General features: G+C 51.4%; 2 protein-coding genes across 8 annotated transcripts in view; one reads left to right on the plus strand and one right to left on the minus strand.

The window, feature by feature from the left end:
* Positions 1-2052: 2052 nt before the first annotated feature.
* The window catches only part of Rsph14 (radial spoke head homolog 14 (Chlamydomonas)), a 75166-nt gene continuing 61593 nt past the window's right edge, over positions 2053-15625 (minus strand). For 4 of the 5 annotated variants that reach the window (NM_027730.1, NM_001163533.1, NM_001163535.1 and 1 more), the window contains exons 5-7: positions 6083-6308; positions 4144-4280; positions 2053-2359 (exon numbers count right to left, since the gene is read on the minus strand). In NM_027730.1, coding sequence (NP_082006.1) covers positions 2118-2359; positions 4144-4280; positions 6083-6308 — 605 coding nt within the window. In that variant the 3' untranslated portion in view covers positions 2053-2117. Of the gene's footprint in view, positions 2360-3779; positions 4060-4143; positions 4281-6082; positions 6309-15625 lie in introns of those variants that run through there. The other variant, XM_006514117.4, reaches the window with a different exon arrangement.
* Positions 11753-15625, plus strand: part of Gnaz (guanine nucleotide binding protein, alpha z subunit) — a 49731-nt gene continuing 45858 nt past the window's right edge. The window contains exon 1 of one of the 3 annotated variants that reach the window (NM_010311.4): positions 11753-11958. The gene's annotated coding sequence lies outside the window, so the exon portion shown is untranslated. Of the gene's footprint in view, positions 11959-11998; positions 13687-15625 lie in introns of those variants that run through there. The other 2 variants (NM_001358848.1, XM_006513235.4) reach the window with 2 other exon arrangements.

Consider the following 15625-nt stretch of genomic DNA (forward strand, 5'->3'; position numbering starts at 1 on the left):
AGGCATTCTTTCACTTGAGGCTCCCTCTTCACCGATGACTCCAGCTTGTGTCAAAAAAAAAAAGCACTGGCCTGCACATATGTATCTTTCTTATTTTATCCTTTGATGCTACTGTAAGTAAAAATGCCTTAGCTCCATCTTCCTATGGTCCGCTGCCAGTGCACAGAAATACAATCAACTGTATACGTGCGCCACCACAATGCTGAACTTGGTAGTTCTAATAGTTTTTAAATGTTTTCTTATATTGATGGTATGATTGATGAATAGAAATTATTTGCTCATTTAAAAAAATCTTTATGTGCCTTATTTCTTTTCCTGCCTACAAGCCCTGGCTACAACCTCCAGTATGAGGCTAAACTAAAGTAACAAAAGCAAAAGTCCTTGTCTCATTCCTTATTTCAAGGAATAAGTAGTCATTATGACTCCAGCCCTTGCATTTTTATATGTATCCTTTATTGTGTAGAGAGAGAAAGCCTTCCTCTATTTCTAGACTGTTAAGAGTTTGTTGTTATTCTGTTTGTTTTGTTTGCTTGCTTGCTTGTTGTCTGTTTGCTTTTAACGATAAAAGGGTATTGGATTTTGTGGAATAATTTTTCTGATTTTTTTTTTATACATTGACTTCTTTCTCATATCCCTTCCTGGGTCCTGCCTGATATTGTAATACTTTTACTGTGTAGCTGTATTCGCTTTGCTAATTGTTTGCTATGGCTTCATGTCTCTGTTCAGGAGACATATGGGTCCACAGTTTTCTTGTGGTCTCTTTGTGATGTAGGGACAAGAGTCGCAGGCATTGTTACAGAAGGGGCTGAAAATGTTCTTCCCTCCTCTTGTTTTCTGAAGCATTTTCTGAAGGACGGCTGTTCACTGTTGCCTAGAGACATTCAGGGGTAGAGTTTTCTGTTGGACATAAGGGACTGGCACTTATAACAGACTGGAATTAGAGACAGTGTTTTGGGGCAGAGGAAACAGAAATCATACCCGGCTTGAAAAGGATTGGGAGAGAGGGGGCCCACGGCCACGCAGGGTGGATGATGTGGAGAAAGTGATCAGCATTCAAACCAGCACATGGGGTCGTGTTACAGAGAGGGTTCCAGAGTAAAGATCAACCCCATACAGAAGGGAGGAGATTGCTGACCTTGACTGGACCCCATGGTAGGAGCAGAGTCAGCTTGCAGTGGGTGGAAGAAGGATCGGAACACAAGGTAATGGGGATCCTGGAGGCCCCGCTTTCCCGAAGGAGAAGCGTTTCCTTTTATGCAGCCTGGTTTTCCAAATAGGATGATTGTAACTGAAATGCCGCTTGGGTCCAGCAGCCAGTCCCCTCTGGTATGAGAGGGCTGACTTAAGTTGATCTTTTAAATTCCAGGTCACACACACACACTTCTCTGGGTTTTTCCTGACAACCATGAGGGTCCCCGAAGCTCCTTGAAAGGACAGTGAGGAGAAGCTTACTTGGGTCATAGTTTTGATAAATATTTACTCTGAGATGTCCTCACAAAATGAGTTCCCACTACTGAGGTCAGAGCTTCAACTGGCTCCGGGGGACAAGACCAGGAGCCCAGCTTAGTCCCAGACCATGGGTTCTGCTTTGAGGTCCCACTCTATTCCTGTAGCTCCCCTGACAGAAGCTGGACATGCTAGCTCATTGATAAACCAGGGCATCCATAACTTGCCTGTTCAGGCATAACTAGATGAGCATAAATTAACCGATCGACCTGACCACTTCCCCAGCCGATCTCTGCACTCGATCTTCCTATAAGGAAAACCATGCATGAAAGTGCTCAGCAAAATGGCCCTCAGTTTGGCCCGGTGCCTGGTCCAACCCCCACCAGTCCCTCCAATCCCAAATCTAACTCCCATCCTTCTCCCTGGAAGGTTCAGTCTTCCTTTCTATAAGCACTTTGTGTGGGGTTATCTATCTCCTCCCACTTCCCATTGTGGGGGTAGACGTGTACTTTTCAGAACCAGGTCCTTCTGGGTCTGTGTTTCTTCTTTGGCAGGAGGAGGCTGTGACATTGCTCCAGGAACATGAGGCGGCACGGGAAACCAAGTGTGAGGAGATTCCACTCATTTATTCAGGCCTAGACATAGCCCATGGGGGCTGGCTAAAACGGAAGTCATGGCTTCCACTCAATCACTTTGATGGCTACTTCTGCTGCTCGCTGTATGGCCTCGTTTTTATGCGCAAGGAGGTAACGGAAGATGGGAACATGGGACAGCAATAACTTACGGCCCTCGGGGGCTTCGGCCAGCATGGTGAGGGCTTTTGTGGCATTCAGACACAGCTTGGTCTTGGGGTTGGTGGAAAGCAACTCCAGGAGTGGTTCGATAGCATTGGCATCCAGAGCTGCATATTTTCCTGTGGGCCACAGACACTGGGTTCCCCACACATCCACACTAAAGGGGCTGTCTCCCACTGTTCTGCTGCTGGGGATGTCTTAGGAGCAATGCCACCTATACCCACCCTCTTCTCCACTCCCCCCCCCCTCATTTTTTGCTACACTCTTCCATGGAGCATCTCTTTCTTCCTCTGCTTATTCAGTCCCCTATCCTGCAATCAGTCTTATAAGACAACATGCACAGTATTTTTAAAAGGGAAAAACAAAAAACAAAACAACCACATGTTTATGTGTCGGGTATGTATTGGGCAATTGCTCTGCACCGGTACAAAGCACATATGGTAGGCACAAAGGCGCAGGTAATAGTAGAGCCTTCAAGCTGCCCTCAGAGGAGGCTGGGCACTTGCCCTGTGCCCCAAACGCTAACACATCCATCACAATTCTGCCTCTCCTGACAACTGTAGAGCCAAGACCTCTATCCTCCATCATCCAGCTCAGGGTCTGATACAGGATAGAGACTCAGACACCCATCTGGGAATGGATGACAGAGCCATAGGCCCTGGTCTCTGTGTCTCTAGCCATTGGCTGAGGTCCGATGGGTCCCTGGCCTTCCAAGTCCTCCCTCATAAGCTTGGGCAGAGGTAACCTACAATGTGGAGACACATGGGGTACCCTGCTCGACACACACGGTCGGAATTCCCTCGGTGAGGATAAATGATGGAAAGAAACTCCAGACTCTGAGAAAACTACAAGTTCTCCTCCTACGTGACTCAAATTCTACTACTAGGGTCCAGGGCGGGGGGGGGGGGGGGGAGCCTCTCTATCTTTGGGAAACTCTGAAACGTACTGATTACAAAGCTGAGACCCATAGAGTCGTCAGGAAATGGAGAGGAAACAGAAAGCACAGAGGGTAGACCATTCAGGAATGTCAGATGGCTTTCAGATTTTGAGAGGGGGAAGATGGGAGAATGTCCCCACCTCGTCTGTCAGGTGTGGAGACTATGCTAAGTCTCTCCCCTCAGCCATTGGTTGGGTGGCTCAGCCTCTGCCTGACTAGGAATCCTGGCCTTGGAGGTTGAGGGGATGATATATATATTTTAGTTTTTCAAGACAGGGTTTCTCTGTATAGCCCTGGCAGGCTCCTGGATGTCCTGGAACTCACTCTGTAGACCAGGCTGGCCTCAAACTCAGAAATCCACCTGCCTCTGCCTCTGGAGTACGCCACCACACCCGGCACGTCTATATTCTTTATGTGCCTTTCCCACAACTTGATATAAATAGTTCTGATCAAGAAACACATAGAAGTAAGAATGGAGAGATGGATCAGAGGTTAAGAGTAAGGTGTTGCTCTCACAAAGGACTTAAGTTCTTTTCCCAGCACCGCATAGTGCATACATACACAACTTAGACCCAGGAATAACAGAATCATAGACACCAAACTAATTGATCATGGTTTATACGAGACCTGAGCCTGAGGTGACATCTTTAGGCCAAAGAAAGGGCTTGATGTTGAGAGGCAGAGGTCCTAATGTGAGCAGCTTGTGAGAAGTCTCTGGCAGTCCACTGTGTCCCGGAAAATGAGTGAGGACTGGAATTTGGACCAAACCTCAAAAGGACTTTGATGATAAGTCAAAAGTGGATTTGGATGGAGCCTTGAGGCCTGAGAGGTCACTACTTGACCCTTGACATGAGGAAGATACATCTGGAAAGCTCACTGTGGCTGCAGACAAGCTAGGGGAACTCACTCGTCCCTCCTGCCTGCACCAACCCAGCCTCGGGAACCCACAGGGCACCCTGGCCTTACCTTCAGTGGTCACTGTGGCGTGCATCAGAGCCCCGGCGGCATTGGCCTTCACCTCCTCATCCGTGTCTGACAACAGAGTCACCAGGATGGGAATGACTTTATTCTTCCACACCTGATTCTTGCCATCCAACGGGATGCTGGGATAGAGAGAGGACAAATGGAGATAAGGCCTAGGAATGTCCCAGGACACACGTAGAGATAGGACCTGTGTCGGGACTCTTATTGGTAGTCCTGGACTAGCCGTGTTGGGACTAGCCATGACCAAGGCACTGAAGAACACCAGCATGGGGAATATCTTGCTGGGGAAAGAGATAAAGAGGCCCAGAGGGAAGTGAGCTTCATTCTAAGCCTTGCTTGTAAATGAAGACACGTTCATCTTGGCTTCAACGTTATGGAAGAGAAAGACCCTCAAGGGTGTGACCCACAGCAAGGCTGTTCGACTCCACCCGAGTTTGGACTCCTCACTAGGGAAGAACAGAGCTGCTCCACACAGCAGGGTGCAGCTTTATGCTGAGCCACAGCAGGTGAGGGCCTAACCTCTCCATTCCAGCATTGTAGAAAGTCCTGTAAATGAGAGTGATGAACTGCCCAAGAATTTCTCAACCATGAGGGGACCAGCATTATCCCCTCCCCAAAAAGAGAGGGTTTTCTGGCCAGGAGACTCTCCTCCCATGGTAATATCACAGTGCACAAACAGCCCAACCAACAGACTTCAGCTGGGCTGAAGCTTGCTTGCTTCACTGCCCACAGGACTCTCATTTTGCAGAACTTTTTAACACCTCAAACACATAGGTATTTTATGGGAACGCTGTTTAGGAAACAGTTCTGGCAGCCACTTCTCTGGGATACTGTGATGCTATTGGCTTTCTAGATTGGTCTCTACCCTGAGGCCATTTATCAAGGACATGAAGTCCTAGGTCTACCTGCAGGGCTGCCCTGAGCTTATCTACTCAATGACTCAAGGCCAGTACTAGTCCAGACACAGAAGAAAGAGATGAGTTTAGCTGCCTCAGGACGAGAGGTTTTGGGAGCATGTGATCTAGCCCTTGGTCTGCGTCCCCCATTGTGGGGGGCACAAAATGGTAAGGGGTGGTGAAGGACACGGGTTGATGGGAGAGACCAGAGGAGCTGGGCAGAAGCTATACTCTGCCCAGAGATTCACTGGATGGGGATCTCCAGGCAAAGACCTAATAGATACGGGTGGGTCTGGGAATGTGCAGAATAATAAGCATTCGGAACTAGCATCCCAAGCCCTGGGTCAGGCCCACCAGAAATACCCGATAGAAGGAAAGCTAGGACTTAGAGGATAGCAAGGCCTTCCCTCCCCCTTGCTCTGAGGGGATGTGGACAAGGGCAAAGTGTTCCCCTGGGACACAGGACTAATTGTTGGGATGTTCTGTGCTCCCTCAGTCTTCAGACCAGGGTTTAGACTGCGATCCTACATGAAGTCAAGCAAGTGACTAGGTTTCATGCTTTCGTTTTCCCACCTCTAAAGGCAGGTGTCCCCTTCCTTAGCAACTGGCAAACGGTTGACTTTACTGGTGATGCCTGGAGTGTTGGCATACTTAGTTACCACCAGCAGTCATTATTATCGATGGAGTTCATCTGCTTGTCTTCCTCACAGAGAGGTGACCAGTTAGCTAGGTTTGTCCGGGATGGGAGTGAGAGAGAGTTCCTGGGATATAGGACAATCTCAGGCCAGATGCCATGGGTCATGCTTACTGGAAAGGGATATTCTTCTGACCTAGTGACCTCTTTCCCCCAGGGCACAAGGAAGTTAGAGAAGGTCTGCCTGGGTGCATGTCCTGTGACAGGCATGGCTAGGCGAAGCCCCGCTGGCTGATCTACCGATAGGCCAGGAGTAAGTTCGGTGGCCTTCTCCGATCCTCAGCAGAAACTCAGGAGGTGGCTCCTCGAGCCAACACAGAGCGGACCTCACCTGATGGCAATGAGCGCCCGGGCGGCTTTGCTGCGGATTTCAGAGTTTTGGCTAAGGAGCTTCTCCTTTAAACAGGGCACGGCTTGGCTCTCTAGGGCCTCGGTGGCGTCCTCCTGAAGGCACAGCGCCAGAGTGTCCAAGATGATCTCCTGAATATGGTCCTCCTCCTTCTGCAGCTTCCGTACCAGCGAGGGGATCAGGCCACTCTGGACGATACCCTGGGCCCCTGCACGGCAGGAAGGAGGCATTGAGGCTCTTTTTCCCCCTGCCCTGTCTAGGAGAGGGGACAGAATCGGGGAATGGGTGGGAGATCACAGATGCAGTGAGTCTAGAGCTAGACCTGAGAAAACGATCCCTGAGAAGGACAGAAATCTTTGCTACCTGTGCTCTGGCCCGGGGTGGGGGTGGGGGGCGGGCATCGACGGTAGATGGGTATAGTGGCCATGAGAAGCTGCAACTCACTGGTGCAGATCCAGGCATACAGAGACCCTCAGTCTTCCCTACTGTTGTGGATCGGACATAAACTATCCCTAAAGGTTTACCTGTTTTTAAAGACTCTATCCCCACCAAGTGCTTCAATTGAGCAGGCCGCTAGGGCCGTGCCTTTGAAAACTGTCTTATTCCCAACCACCACTTCTTCCCCCTCCCTCCTTCTTCTTCTCCCTCCCTCTCCTTTTTTCTCTCTCTTCCCCTTTCCCCCTTCTCTGTCTACCCAACCTGCCAAAAGGTGAGCATCTCTGCTCCACCACAGATGCTACCATGGTGCTACTGTGACCAAGAAGCCACGTGAACATGGACTGAAGCCCAGGAGACCATGAGTCAAAATAAATCATCCTTTCTTGTGATGGCTTCTATATGCTCGGCCCAGGGAGTGGCATTATTAGATGGTGTGGCCTTGCTGGAGTGGGTGGGGCCTTGTTGGAGTAGGTGTGTCACTGTGGGCATGGGCTTAGAGACCCTCACCCCAGTTGCCTGGGAGTCAGTCTTCTGCTAGCAGCCTTCAGATGAAGATGTAGAACTCTCTGCTCCTCCTGTACCATGCCTGCCTGGATGCTGCCATGTTCCTGCCTTGATGATACCAGACTCAACCTTTGAACCTGTAACCAACCTTTGAGCCAGCCCCAATTAAACGTTGTCCTTTATAAGACTTGCCTTGGTCACTGTGTCTGTTCACAGCAGTAAAACAAAAACAAAAACAAAAAACAAACAAACAAACAAACAAAAACATTCCTTTACATTGATTTTTTTTTTTTTTTACTCACGTATTCTGTCATAGATAAAGGGAAATTAACTAAATTTCCTCCAGAGCAGTGGGGAAGCATTGGGCCTCCTTTTACATCCAAACTATGCCAAAAGTTGCTGGAGTCTGAGACAGAAACAGTATCTCCTGCCCGCAAAAGATCTGCATCCCCATCTGGAAATGACAGGAATCCAAGACTCTGGCCAGGGTTTCTTTTTGAAATACCTTTGGCCGTGCAGGAAGCAGGACTGTACTGGCTTCTTTTACAGGACTCTGTGGCTTTCACTGCTGTGACTACGCCCCTAACAGGAGCTATGTGCTCTGGAGGAGCAGTCCACCCCGGCAGGGGAGGTACGTCAATGGGTGGCTCCATAGCAATGGAAGCTAAAGCTGGGATCTTTTATCAGCTCAGTTTCTGAAGAAGAGAATGCACACACTGGACAGTAATGGGGGGGGGCAGCAGGCTATAAACTTTAAGGTATACCCCAGCTGATGCACTTCCTCCAGCCAGGCTCTGCCTCCTAAAGGTTCCACAACCTCCCTAAGACAGTGTCACTATCTTGAGACCAAGAGTTCAGTCACATGAACCTGTGGTGGTGGTGGTGGTGGGGTTATAACCAAACCACAGGGTACAGGTGCTAGAAGCACAGTGATAGGGGACACCCCAATAAACAGGACCTACCCCTCTCCTTTTGGAGAACCCAGAACGGGACCCAAATGGCTCCCAGAAAGTCCCAGGCTATCAGAGCACCCTTCCCAATTCACAGCAATGAAAAGGAACAAAGGGGAGCTCTCTTCCCTGCCGCCCAAGGGCCACCTGTGACTGCTTGCTGCCTGGCAGCCAGTCCCTCTGCCAGGCCTCTCCAGCAGCCCACTGTGCCCACTACAAAGCCTCCCATTGCCCCTGAGGAGACGGCCACCAGCAGACATCTCTCTTTTGGCCTCCTAAGCTAAACCCTCTAATTTACTCTAGAGAGGCAAATGAACAGGTTAATTAGCCTAAAGGTCTCTCAGTGCCAATTAGCACCGGAGAATTTCCTCTTTGAGGGCATCACCCCGGCTTTCCCTCCCAGGTCCCTGAGGATGTCAGATGGCAGGTGACTGTGGCGATGGGGTGGAAGGGCAGGGCAAGGATCCCAGGAGCAGTCACTGCTCCTCCTGTTTCCAGATGACCAATGGTTCCTCTGCTGCTCTCCAGCTTCTCCCTGGGGTGATTCTACCTATTCTTGCTCAAGGGCAGCTCCGGGAAGCTGCTTCCCCTACTGCTTCAAGTGAACTGGGTTTGGTTGGTTAGTTTGCTTGCTTGCTTGCTTGCTTGCTTGCTTCCTTTATTTCCCACCCAGACTCCCAAAGCTTCGATTTGACATCTAAGTATATCTTTTTCCCTGGCTGGGTAACTTTGAACCTATTACTGAATCTCTGAGCCTGCTTTCCTCAGTACCGAAATGGCCTCAGTGTTAAACGCCAGTAGAAGCTATGCATCCCCTTGACTGGCACTTGATTCTGCCCTAACTCTGCCCCTGGGGCTAAGCTTCCCAGGAAACCCCAGGGGCTGATGTCCCTGCTCCCTGAGACTACTGTCTTGAGATGAGACATACTCGGGCTAAGGGAAGGACAAAGTGAAGTGAGGCCGGAAAAGTTATAATTTTAGAGGTGATCTCCTTGCTTCTATCTAGCCCCCTTCCTTGGTAAGAGACTGAGGCCCAGAGAGCAAGGCCCAACACCAAAGGATTGCCAGCAAAGCATCTGTCTCTAAGCAGCAAAACCAAGACTCATTCTGAGACAGAGGGGGAAATTTAAAACTAAAGTTTGTGCCTGGCAGTGTCTTTTCTGCTCATTTACATTGTTGCTTTTCAGCTAAGAAGACAAGAGGCAGGCCTGGATATTTATAACTAACCCAGGTGCAGTCTGACATGTTGGGGGGGAAATACACGGACCCCAAGGAAAACAAAATGCAGAAACCCACCCTGTTGCCACAGCCTGAGAATCAGTGAGTGTTGGGAGATAGGGATAGGCAGAGCACAGAAAGGAGCCAGCCAGGACAGATGCCATCCCTAAAGGACAGGTCCTGGATAGCTGAAGCTCCAGAGAGGAGCAGGATGCCCCCTGCCCACAGTGGAGAAGCAGGAAGGCTAGCAGAGGACCAGCTAGGTTCAAGTCAATAGGGAGTAAATGTCCCTGAGATTTTATTTACTTTATTTATTTATTTTTGTTGTTGTTGTTGTTGCAGCAGGCTCTAGCCAGCACTAGACCTTGTAGACTGACTTTGGAGCTTGTTCCTCTTTTCTCTATTCGAGGTTTTCATTATCTGACTATTCTCAACAACATAGCTCACACAGTCTGTGAGCCCATGCCTCTCTCAACTGCCTTCTCGGATGTAGAAAACTAATCTTAAACTTCTCTGCTGGCTCTTAAGCCAACCTCCTCAATCTTACTAAAAGGCCATTAGCTAGTAGTCTTGCAGGTTTGATAGGCGCCAGTGTGCACAAGTTAGCCTTTCTAAAGGTTCTCGCTGAACCTCACGTCCCTTCATGCCCACCCTGGAACTCACCTCTCTCTGATATCCTTGCTCAGCCCAAGCATTTTTCTTCAAAAAGCTAGCCCACTGTTCATTGTTCTCCTTTCTATATGCTCCTGAAGCCCCACTGGATTGCCATAACGACATAGCTACAAGAACGAATGATCATGCTTTCTACATGCTCTCCCTCCACTTTACAGCTTCCAGTGTCTTCTTTTTTTATAATTATTATTATTATTAGTAGTAGTAGTAGTACTAGTACTAGTATTTTATTTATTTACATTTCAATTGTTGTCCCCTGGTAGGGGTCCCCCCTCCAAGAACACTCCCACCCCCTCCCCCACCCCCACTCACCCACTCCCACCTCACCCTTCTAAAAAGGTGAGAGCTATATGCTATAAGTATGCAAAGTGTGGAGGCCACCAGTAAAAGACCACATGAGACAAAAGCCTCTCACTTTGTGGTAGTTGCCAGTGTCAGGTCCAGCAGACCCCAACCAGCCCAGGTAGACTGTCTAGGGACTAGCCTCTGCTCCCTCGCCAGGAATATTGTAAGTTCCATTGCAAATTCAACTGTCAAATGTAATTCCTACATTGGTTTTACCCTCAGCAGAAGGATGAACTCTGCCCCCTGAACCTGCTGCAGAAACTGCCTCTGCCCAGCCTAAATCACTTGCTAAGGTGTATTTCCTACATACATTAACCCTCTGAAGAGTCGATAGTACAGTTTTTGACAGATTAGGAGACTGACTCTCAGCCAGGTTCCAGTGACAGACTGGCTGCACAGCCGGATGAGTTGGTAGAAATGCTCTTTAGCCATTAGCAAAAGTCCTTCGGTCCTTATTGGTCACTGTAGCAAGACAGGTGTCTTGACTGGCTTCAGTAGTACCCATAACCAGTACCTGGTCCCATCCCTAAAAGTTTAGGCAGCCCTTTCACAGGTGGGCTGTCTACCTGGGGTATGCAGTACAACAGTCAGCCACTGCACAATTGAGACAATCCCACGGAAAGTGGTGTGATGTTGTCCTGCCTCTGGAGCGTCTAGCTGGCAAGCACCAACATTATCGTCATGGCTCCCCATCTCATCCTGGGCTCTAAGGCACATATGCTTAAAGTTACAAGGATGGAGAAGGCAGAGAGGCACTATTGTGGTGGCACCTGGCCTGAGTCTTTCTTGTACAGGAGTAAGGTACTACCAGCCAAGACCCACAGACGGACTCCTCCTGATGAGAGTAGAATCTCACAGCTAGGTTCGTTTGTCAAAGATCTGATGTCTCCTGGGGAGTTTCCAAAGAGGTCAGGGGCTTCATTGATCTGGGACCCTTCGGCTTCTCTCTGTTGCGGGGGTCGACTCCCAGAAGTGCCCCTACATGCTAAAAAAGGAGAGCAGAAGAGAGGGCGAACCATATGCTGCGAAATCTCTCCAGCTTAACCCATCAGGGTTTTCTCGCGCCCTAAAGGATTATTGACATTATCCAAGGAAGCCTGGACGACAGCACCTTGCAAAAAGACATTGTGGGAGAATAGGTTGCCAGGGCTGAGTTCGAACCCCATTTGAGGTAGGGCAGGAAAGCCAGCGTGCAAGGAACCGGGGCTACACTGCTCTGAAGGTGGGTTTCCCAAGATGCTAGAAGTAGCTTCGGGAAGGCTCGGCGCAGTGCAGTGCCACAGTAGCTGGAGCCAGCAGCGCGTGCGGTAAGGCGGCGCGCGCACAGCCGCGCCCCTCCCCTGTCTGTCGTTATTGGACTACTCGCACGTCCGTCGGCAGTTATCGCCCAATGGAAAACGAGCCGGAGCTAGTGGTCGGGCGGCAGCGCGTGGTGCGGGGCAGACAAGCGGCAGACCCCGCCCGCGGTTGGCCTGGCAACGGACTGCGCTCGCGACTCCGCCCCCTGCCGGCGGCGGCGCGGTGCGGGGCGGGTGGACCCGCTTGCAGGCGGCGCGGGAGGGCGGAGGAGGGAGCCAGGGCGGCGGAGCGTGTGTGCCACCCGCGGACCGGTCACGTCCTCGCGCGGCCGCCGGCACCCGCTTCGTGCAGAACCAGGGCGCCACAGCCCTACGCTCGCGGCCCCGCCCCGCCGGGTGCAGCTCGACCGACGCACGAAGCCGCGCCCGGGAGGTGAGTGAGTGAGCGCACCAGCGGCCCCGGCGCGCACAGCTGAACCCGGGGCTGGGGGCGCGGCTGGGGCGCACCCCACCCCCACCCGGGTCGGGGCCTGGGGCCTTTGTGCTGGGGACCCGAGATCTATAGGGCTAGGGGTGCAGAGGCAGGGATGCCCCTCCGGGTGGGAGAGCCCGCTAGGGGTGGGGTTGTCTGCTAGGTGGGCAGGGGGTGGCTATGGCCCAGACAGGTGCCTTGGGAGGGAGGAGCGGCGGCCCAGTAACCCTTGGAAGGGGTGGCTGCCACCTGACGAAATTGGGCAGGGGGTGCAGAGGATGATGTGGGACCACTGCACGCCCTGAGCGGGTGCGGAGTGCAGGCGGGCGATCTGCAGGAGCGACGCCAGGCGGGGGGTCTCTCTCCGGGGGTCCAGGGGTACAGGCAGCCGCAGGTGTCAGGAGCTTGGCCTTGGGTAAAAAAATAAAAAAATAAAAACGGGAAGAGAGGGCCCTGAGGCCCGGTACAACAGCTCGCTGTTCTCGGTCATCGCTCTTGCAACGGAGCAGGTTCCTTGGAGGCATTTGGAGCCAGAGATGAGTATCGACCTGCTGCGATTGTAATGTGTTCCTGGCTCAATATTTTTTCCCTTAAAAGGCGGTGGGGTGTTTGGGGAGGGGTGTGAGGGCCTCTGCTCCGGATCCTGCGGTGAATCTATGGGGGCTCTGCCTTTAGGGAGGTGCTGAGCCTATCTGGATGGAGGATGGCAGGAATCTGCCTAGGCCGAGAATTGGGGATCCTGTTACAGAGAGGAGGATGGGAAAGCAATGCCAAGTGAGACCAGGGTTCCCTGGAGTGTGAGTCTCAGGGTGGAGGGACCAGCCTGGTAACGATGTCGCCTTGTCTGTGGAGGAGATTGGGGCAGGACCCTGAGCCTTGACACTCTTTTCTGCCCAAGTGGTTTCTTAGCGCTGAGAATCATCATCTAGGTCTGCTAACCTGGCCCCTGTCTAGAGGAAGCTGCTTGGCCAGATTCAATTAAGCAAACATTTACTGAGTACTGGCTCCCCTAGGGCTTGTGCTAAGGTGGAAGGGTGGGAGTGGACTGGGCCAGCCCTCCCAGGACTGATTCACCTTCCTCAGGGGGAAATAGGGCTGTGCTCTGATAACCAGGCCTTCCTTCGGTGCAGTGCAGGGGGGCTTGGGAGGGGCCTGGGAGAGAGATACCCCGGGCTCAGGTCAGACCTGCCTATGGGCAATGTAACGTTTGAACTGGAGCTTGAAGGACACGGGCAGGGTCAGAATGGGCAATGTGGGCAGAGGGAAGAGAATGAATGGAGAGGCCCAGGAACTTGGGCAGCTGGCTGGGTTGGGAAGGAGCAGGGGAGGGATATTGAGGGAGGGAGGAGTCAGGACATGGATGAGGGAGGGGTGGGTGAAAGGCCAGAAAAAGCACAGGAAGGGAAATGGACAGAGGCACACCATGGCTGTCTGACCATGTTTGTGGGGCTGTCTCGGTGGAGACCACAGCCTCCGTGTCTATAAAAGGGAAGGTTCTGTGACCCCTGGAGCGTAGTTGTGTTAGAGAAAGAACTTCAGAGACCAGAGAGGGCTCCTGGCCACCTGGGACTGCCCTTGCAAGGCACCTTGTTCCTGGCAGAGCCAAGGGCCCTGGGTAACCAACCCACCCAGCCCCCTGCCCAGCCGAGATGAAGTCACCTGCTTTGAAGGAGACAGTTTTTTTAGCTGGTGAGTCTGGAGTTGGGAAGTTTTGGAAAAAAAAATGACTCTGGTAGGAAAGGCCATTGAGGGGACCCAGGAGGCTACAGAGGGTTGTCCCGTGCTTGGATAAAACAGCGCCTCTTCCATTTGCCTTCTCTAGACATGAAGAGATGCTTGCATTTGCTGTAAAACTCTTCCTGTGTGTTCCTCTAACAGATGCTTTCCTTTTTATGAGACAGGCTGTGAATAGACATAGTTCTTCCCCCATAGAAGGCCGATGTCACCTTCTGCCCTAGCTCTAGCTACTCCCTTCTTCCCAGAGATGGTTTTGGTTTCTCTCAGAAGGCCTGGTTCTTACTCATCCTGGTAGTGTGCCCACCATCAAAGATAGACATGTGCACACACACATGCACGCACACACACACACACACACACACACACACCCCTCCTCCACACACATACACACAGGATATTGGCTGAGGCTCAGGGTGCCCCAGCAAGAACACAGCCCACCTGCCCTTATAAAATACATGGTCTGTGCTTCTTGCCTGGCCCAGTCCAGGGACCTGCCATGGAACTCAGGGTTTGAAGCCTAGAGAATAGATTCTTAATTCTCTTGTCCCCAACCTCCTAGACCTTTTGGTACCTTTGGATTAAAAAAAAAAAAGTATCTCATCTATACCTCAAGAGATCCTGCGGATCCTATGGGGGGATCCAGCAGTATCTGGATGACTAAATACAGACACCGCTACCAAGATGCCCCTGCAGAGAAACTGCTGAGAAGGAGTCTTCTTGGGGGAGTGTATCCTCAGTCTAGCTAGTCTGAGTGCTCATGCGTGTGCACGAGTGTGTGTGTGTGTGTATGTGTGTGCACGCGCGCGTCCATGTGTGTGTGCACTCACACGCTTCCTCTCCTGGAGGCAAGGACTGAGTATGCTTTTGCCATCCCACAAAAAAACCTCACAAGACTAAAAAACACTGGATGGCTGCAGAAGTGGGCTAGCTGCTGACTACGCCTTACTCATGGAAACCCTGCAGGAAGCAGATAGCCCATTGCTCTCCCAAAGCCCCCAGGAAGGAAACCTGAGGCCATGCAAGCCTGGGGCAGCCCGTGAGTCCCGGTCTTGACTTAAAGGAACATGAAATAAAAGTGTCCAGGGCAGACACTCAAAGTTAGCTCCAGGCAGGCCGAGGCTACACTGCACTCTATGTAACCTGATGAGGGCCAAGGAGTACGCAGGCTCTTGTGCCCTAGAGCCATTAAGCAAGAACTATAGGCATCAGAAGCCATGGGGATAGGCCCTGGTCCTGTTGCCTATGGTCCAGACCCCTCTTCACTGAGTCTTCTTGTCCTCATCTGTAAAGAACTGAGGATGTTGTCCCTGGTCCCCACATCAGCCGTCCACTTTAATGTGTCTACACTGGAGGGAGAGCTCAAGAGAAGAGGCAGCGTGGTGGCAAGTTTGATGCCTGCCTGAGCAAGACCTTGTCTCAAAAATCAGAAGTGGAGGTGGGGAGCGAGAGGCTGGGGAAAAGAGTTTAAGTCAGAAAAGTGCTTGCCAGTCAAGCGTGAGGCTCTGAATTCCATCCCTGGGACACACGTAAATAAGCCGGGTGGTGTGGTGCATACGTGTAACCCCAGTGTTGGGGCTGGGGGGTAGAACTGGGCAGGTCCCTGGGACTTACTGACCCTCCAGCATAGTCTAACCAGGCCAAGCGAGAGAAACTAAGGCAGGCAGCAGACAAGGCTGTTCTCTGGCCTACACACACACACACACACACACACACACACCACATATACATATACATAAACACATATACATGAGGAGGAAGGGCGAGAGCCCAATGTAGGCATATGGGTAGGGTCTTAAGACTGCGTCAGGTAAGACTCAGAGTCTGGTGAGTGAGCCGACCTGGGCACAGAACAGAGGAGAAAGCAGAACCCATTGGCACTTTTAGAAGTGTT

This window comes from Mus musculus, chromosome 10, assembly GCF_000001635.26.
Source record: "Mus musculus strain C57BL/6J chromosome 10, GRCm38.p6 C57BL/6J".
In the NCBI taxonomy this organism is placed as follows: Eukaryota; Metazoa; Chordata; class Mammalia; order Rodentia; family Muridae; genus Mus; species Mus musculus.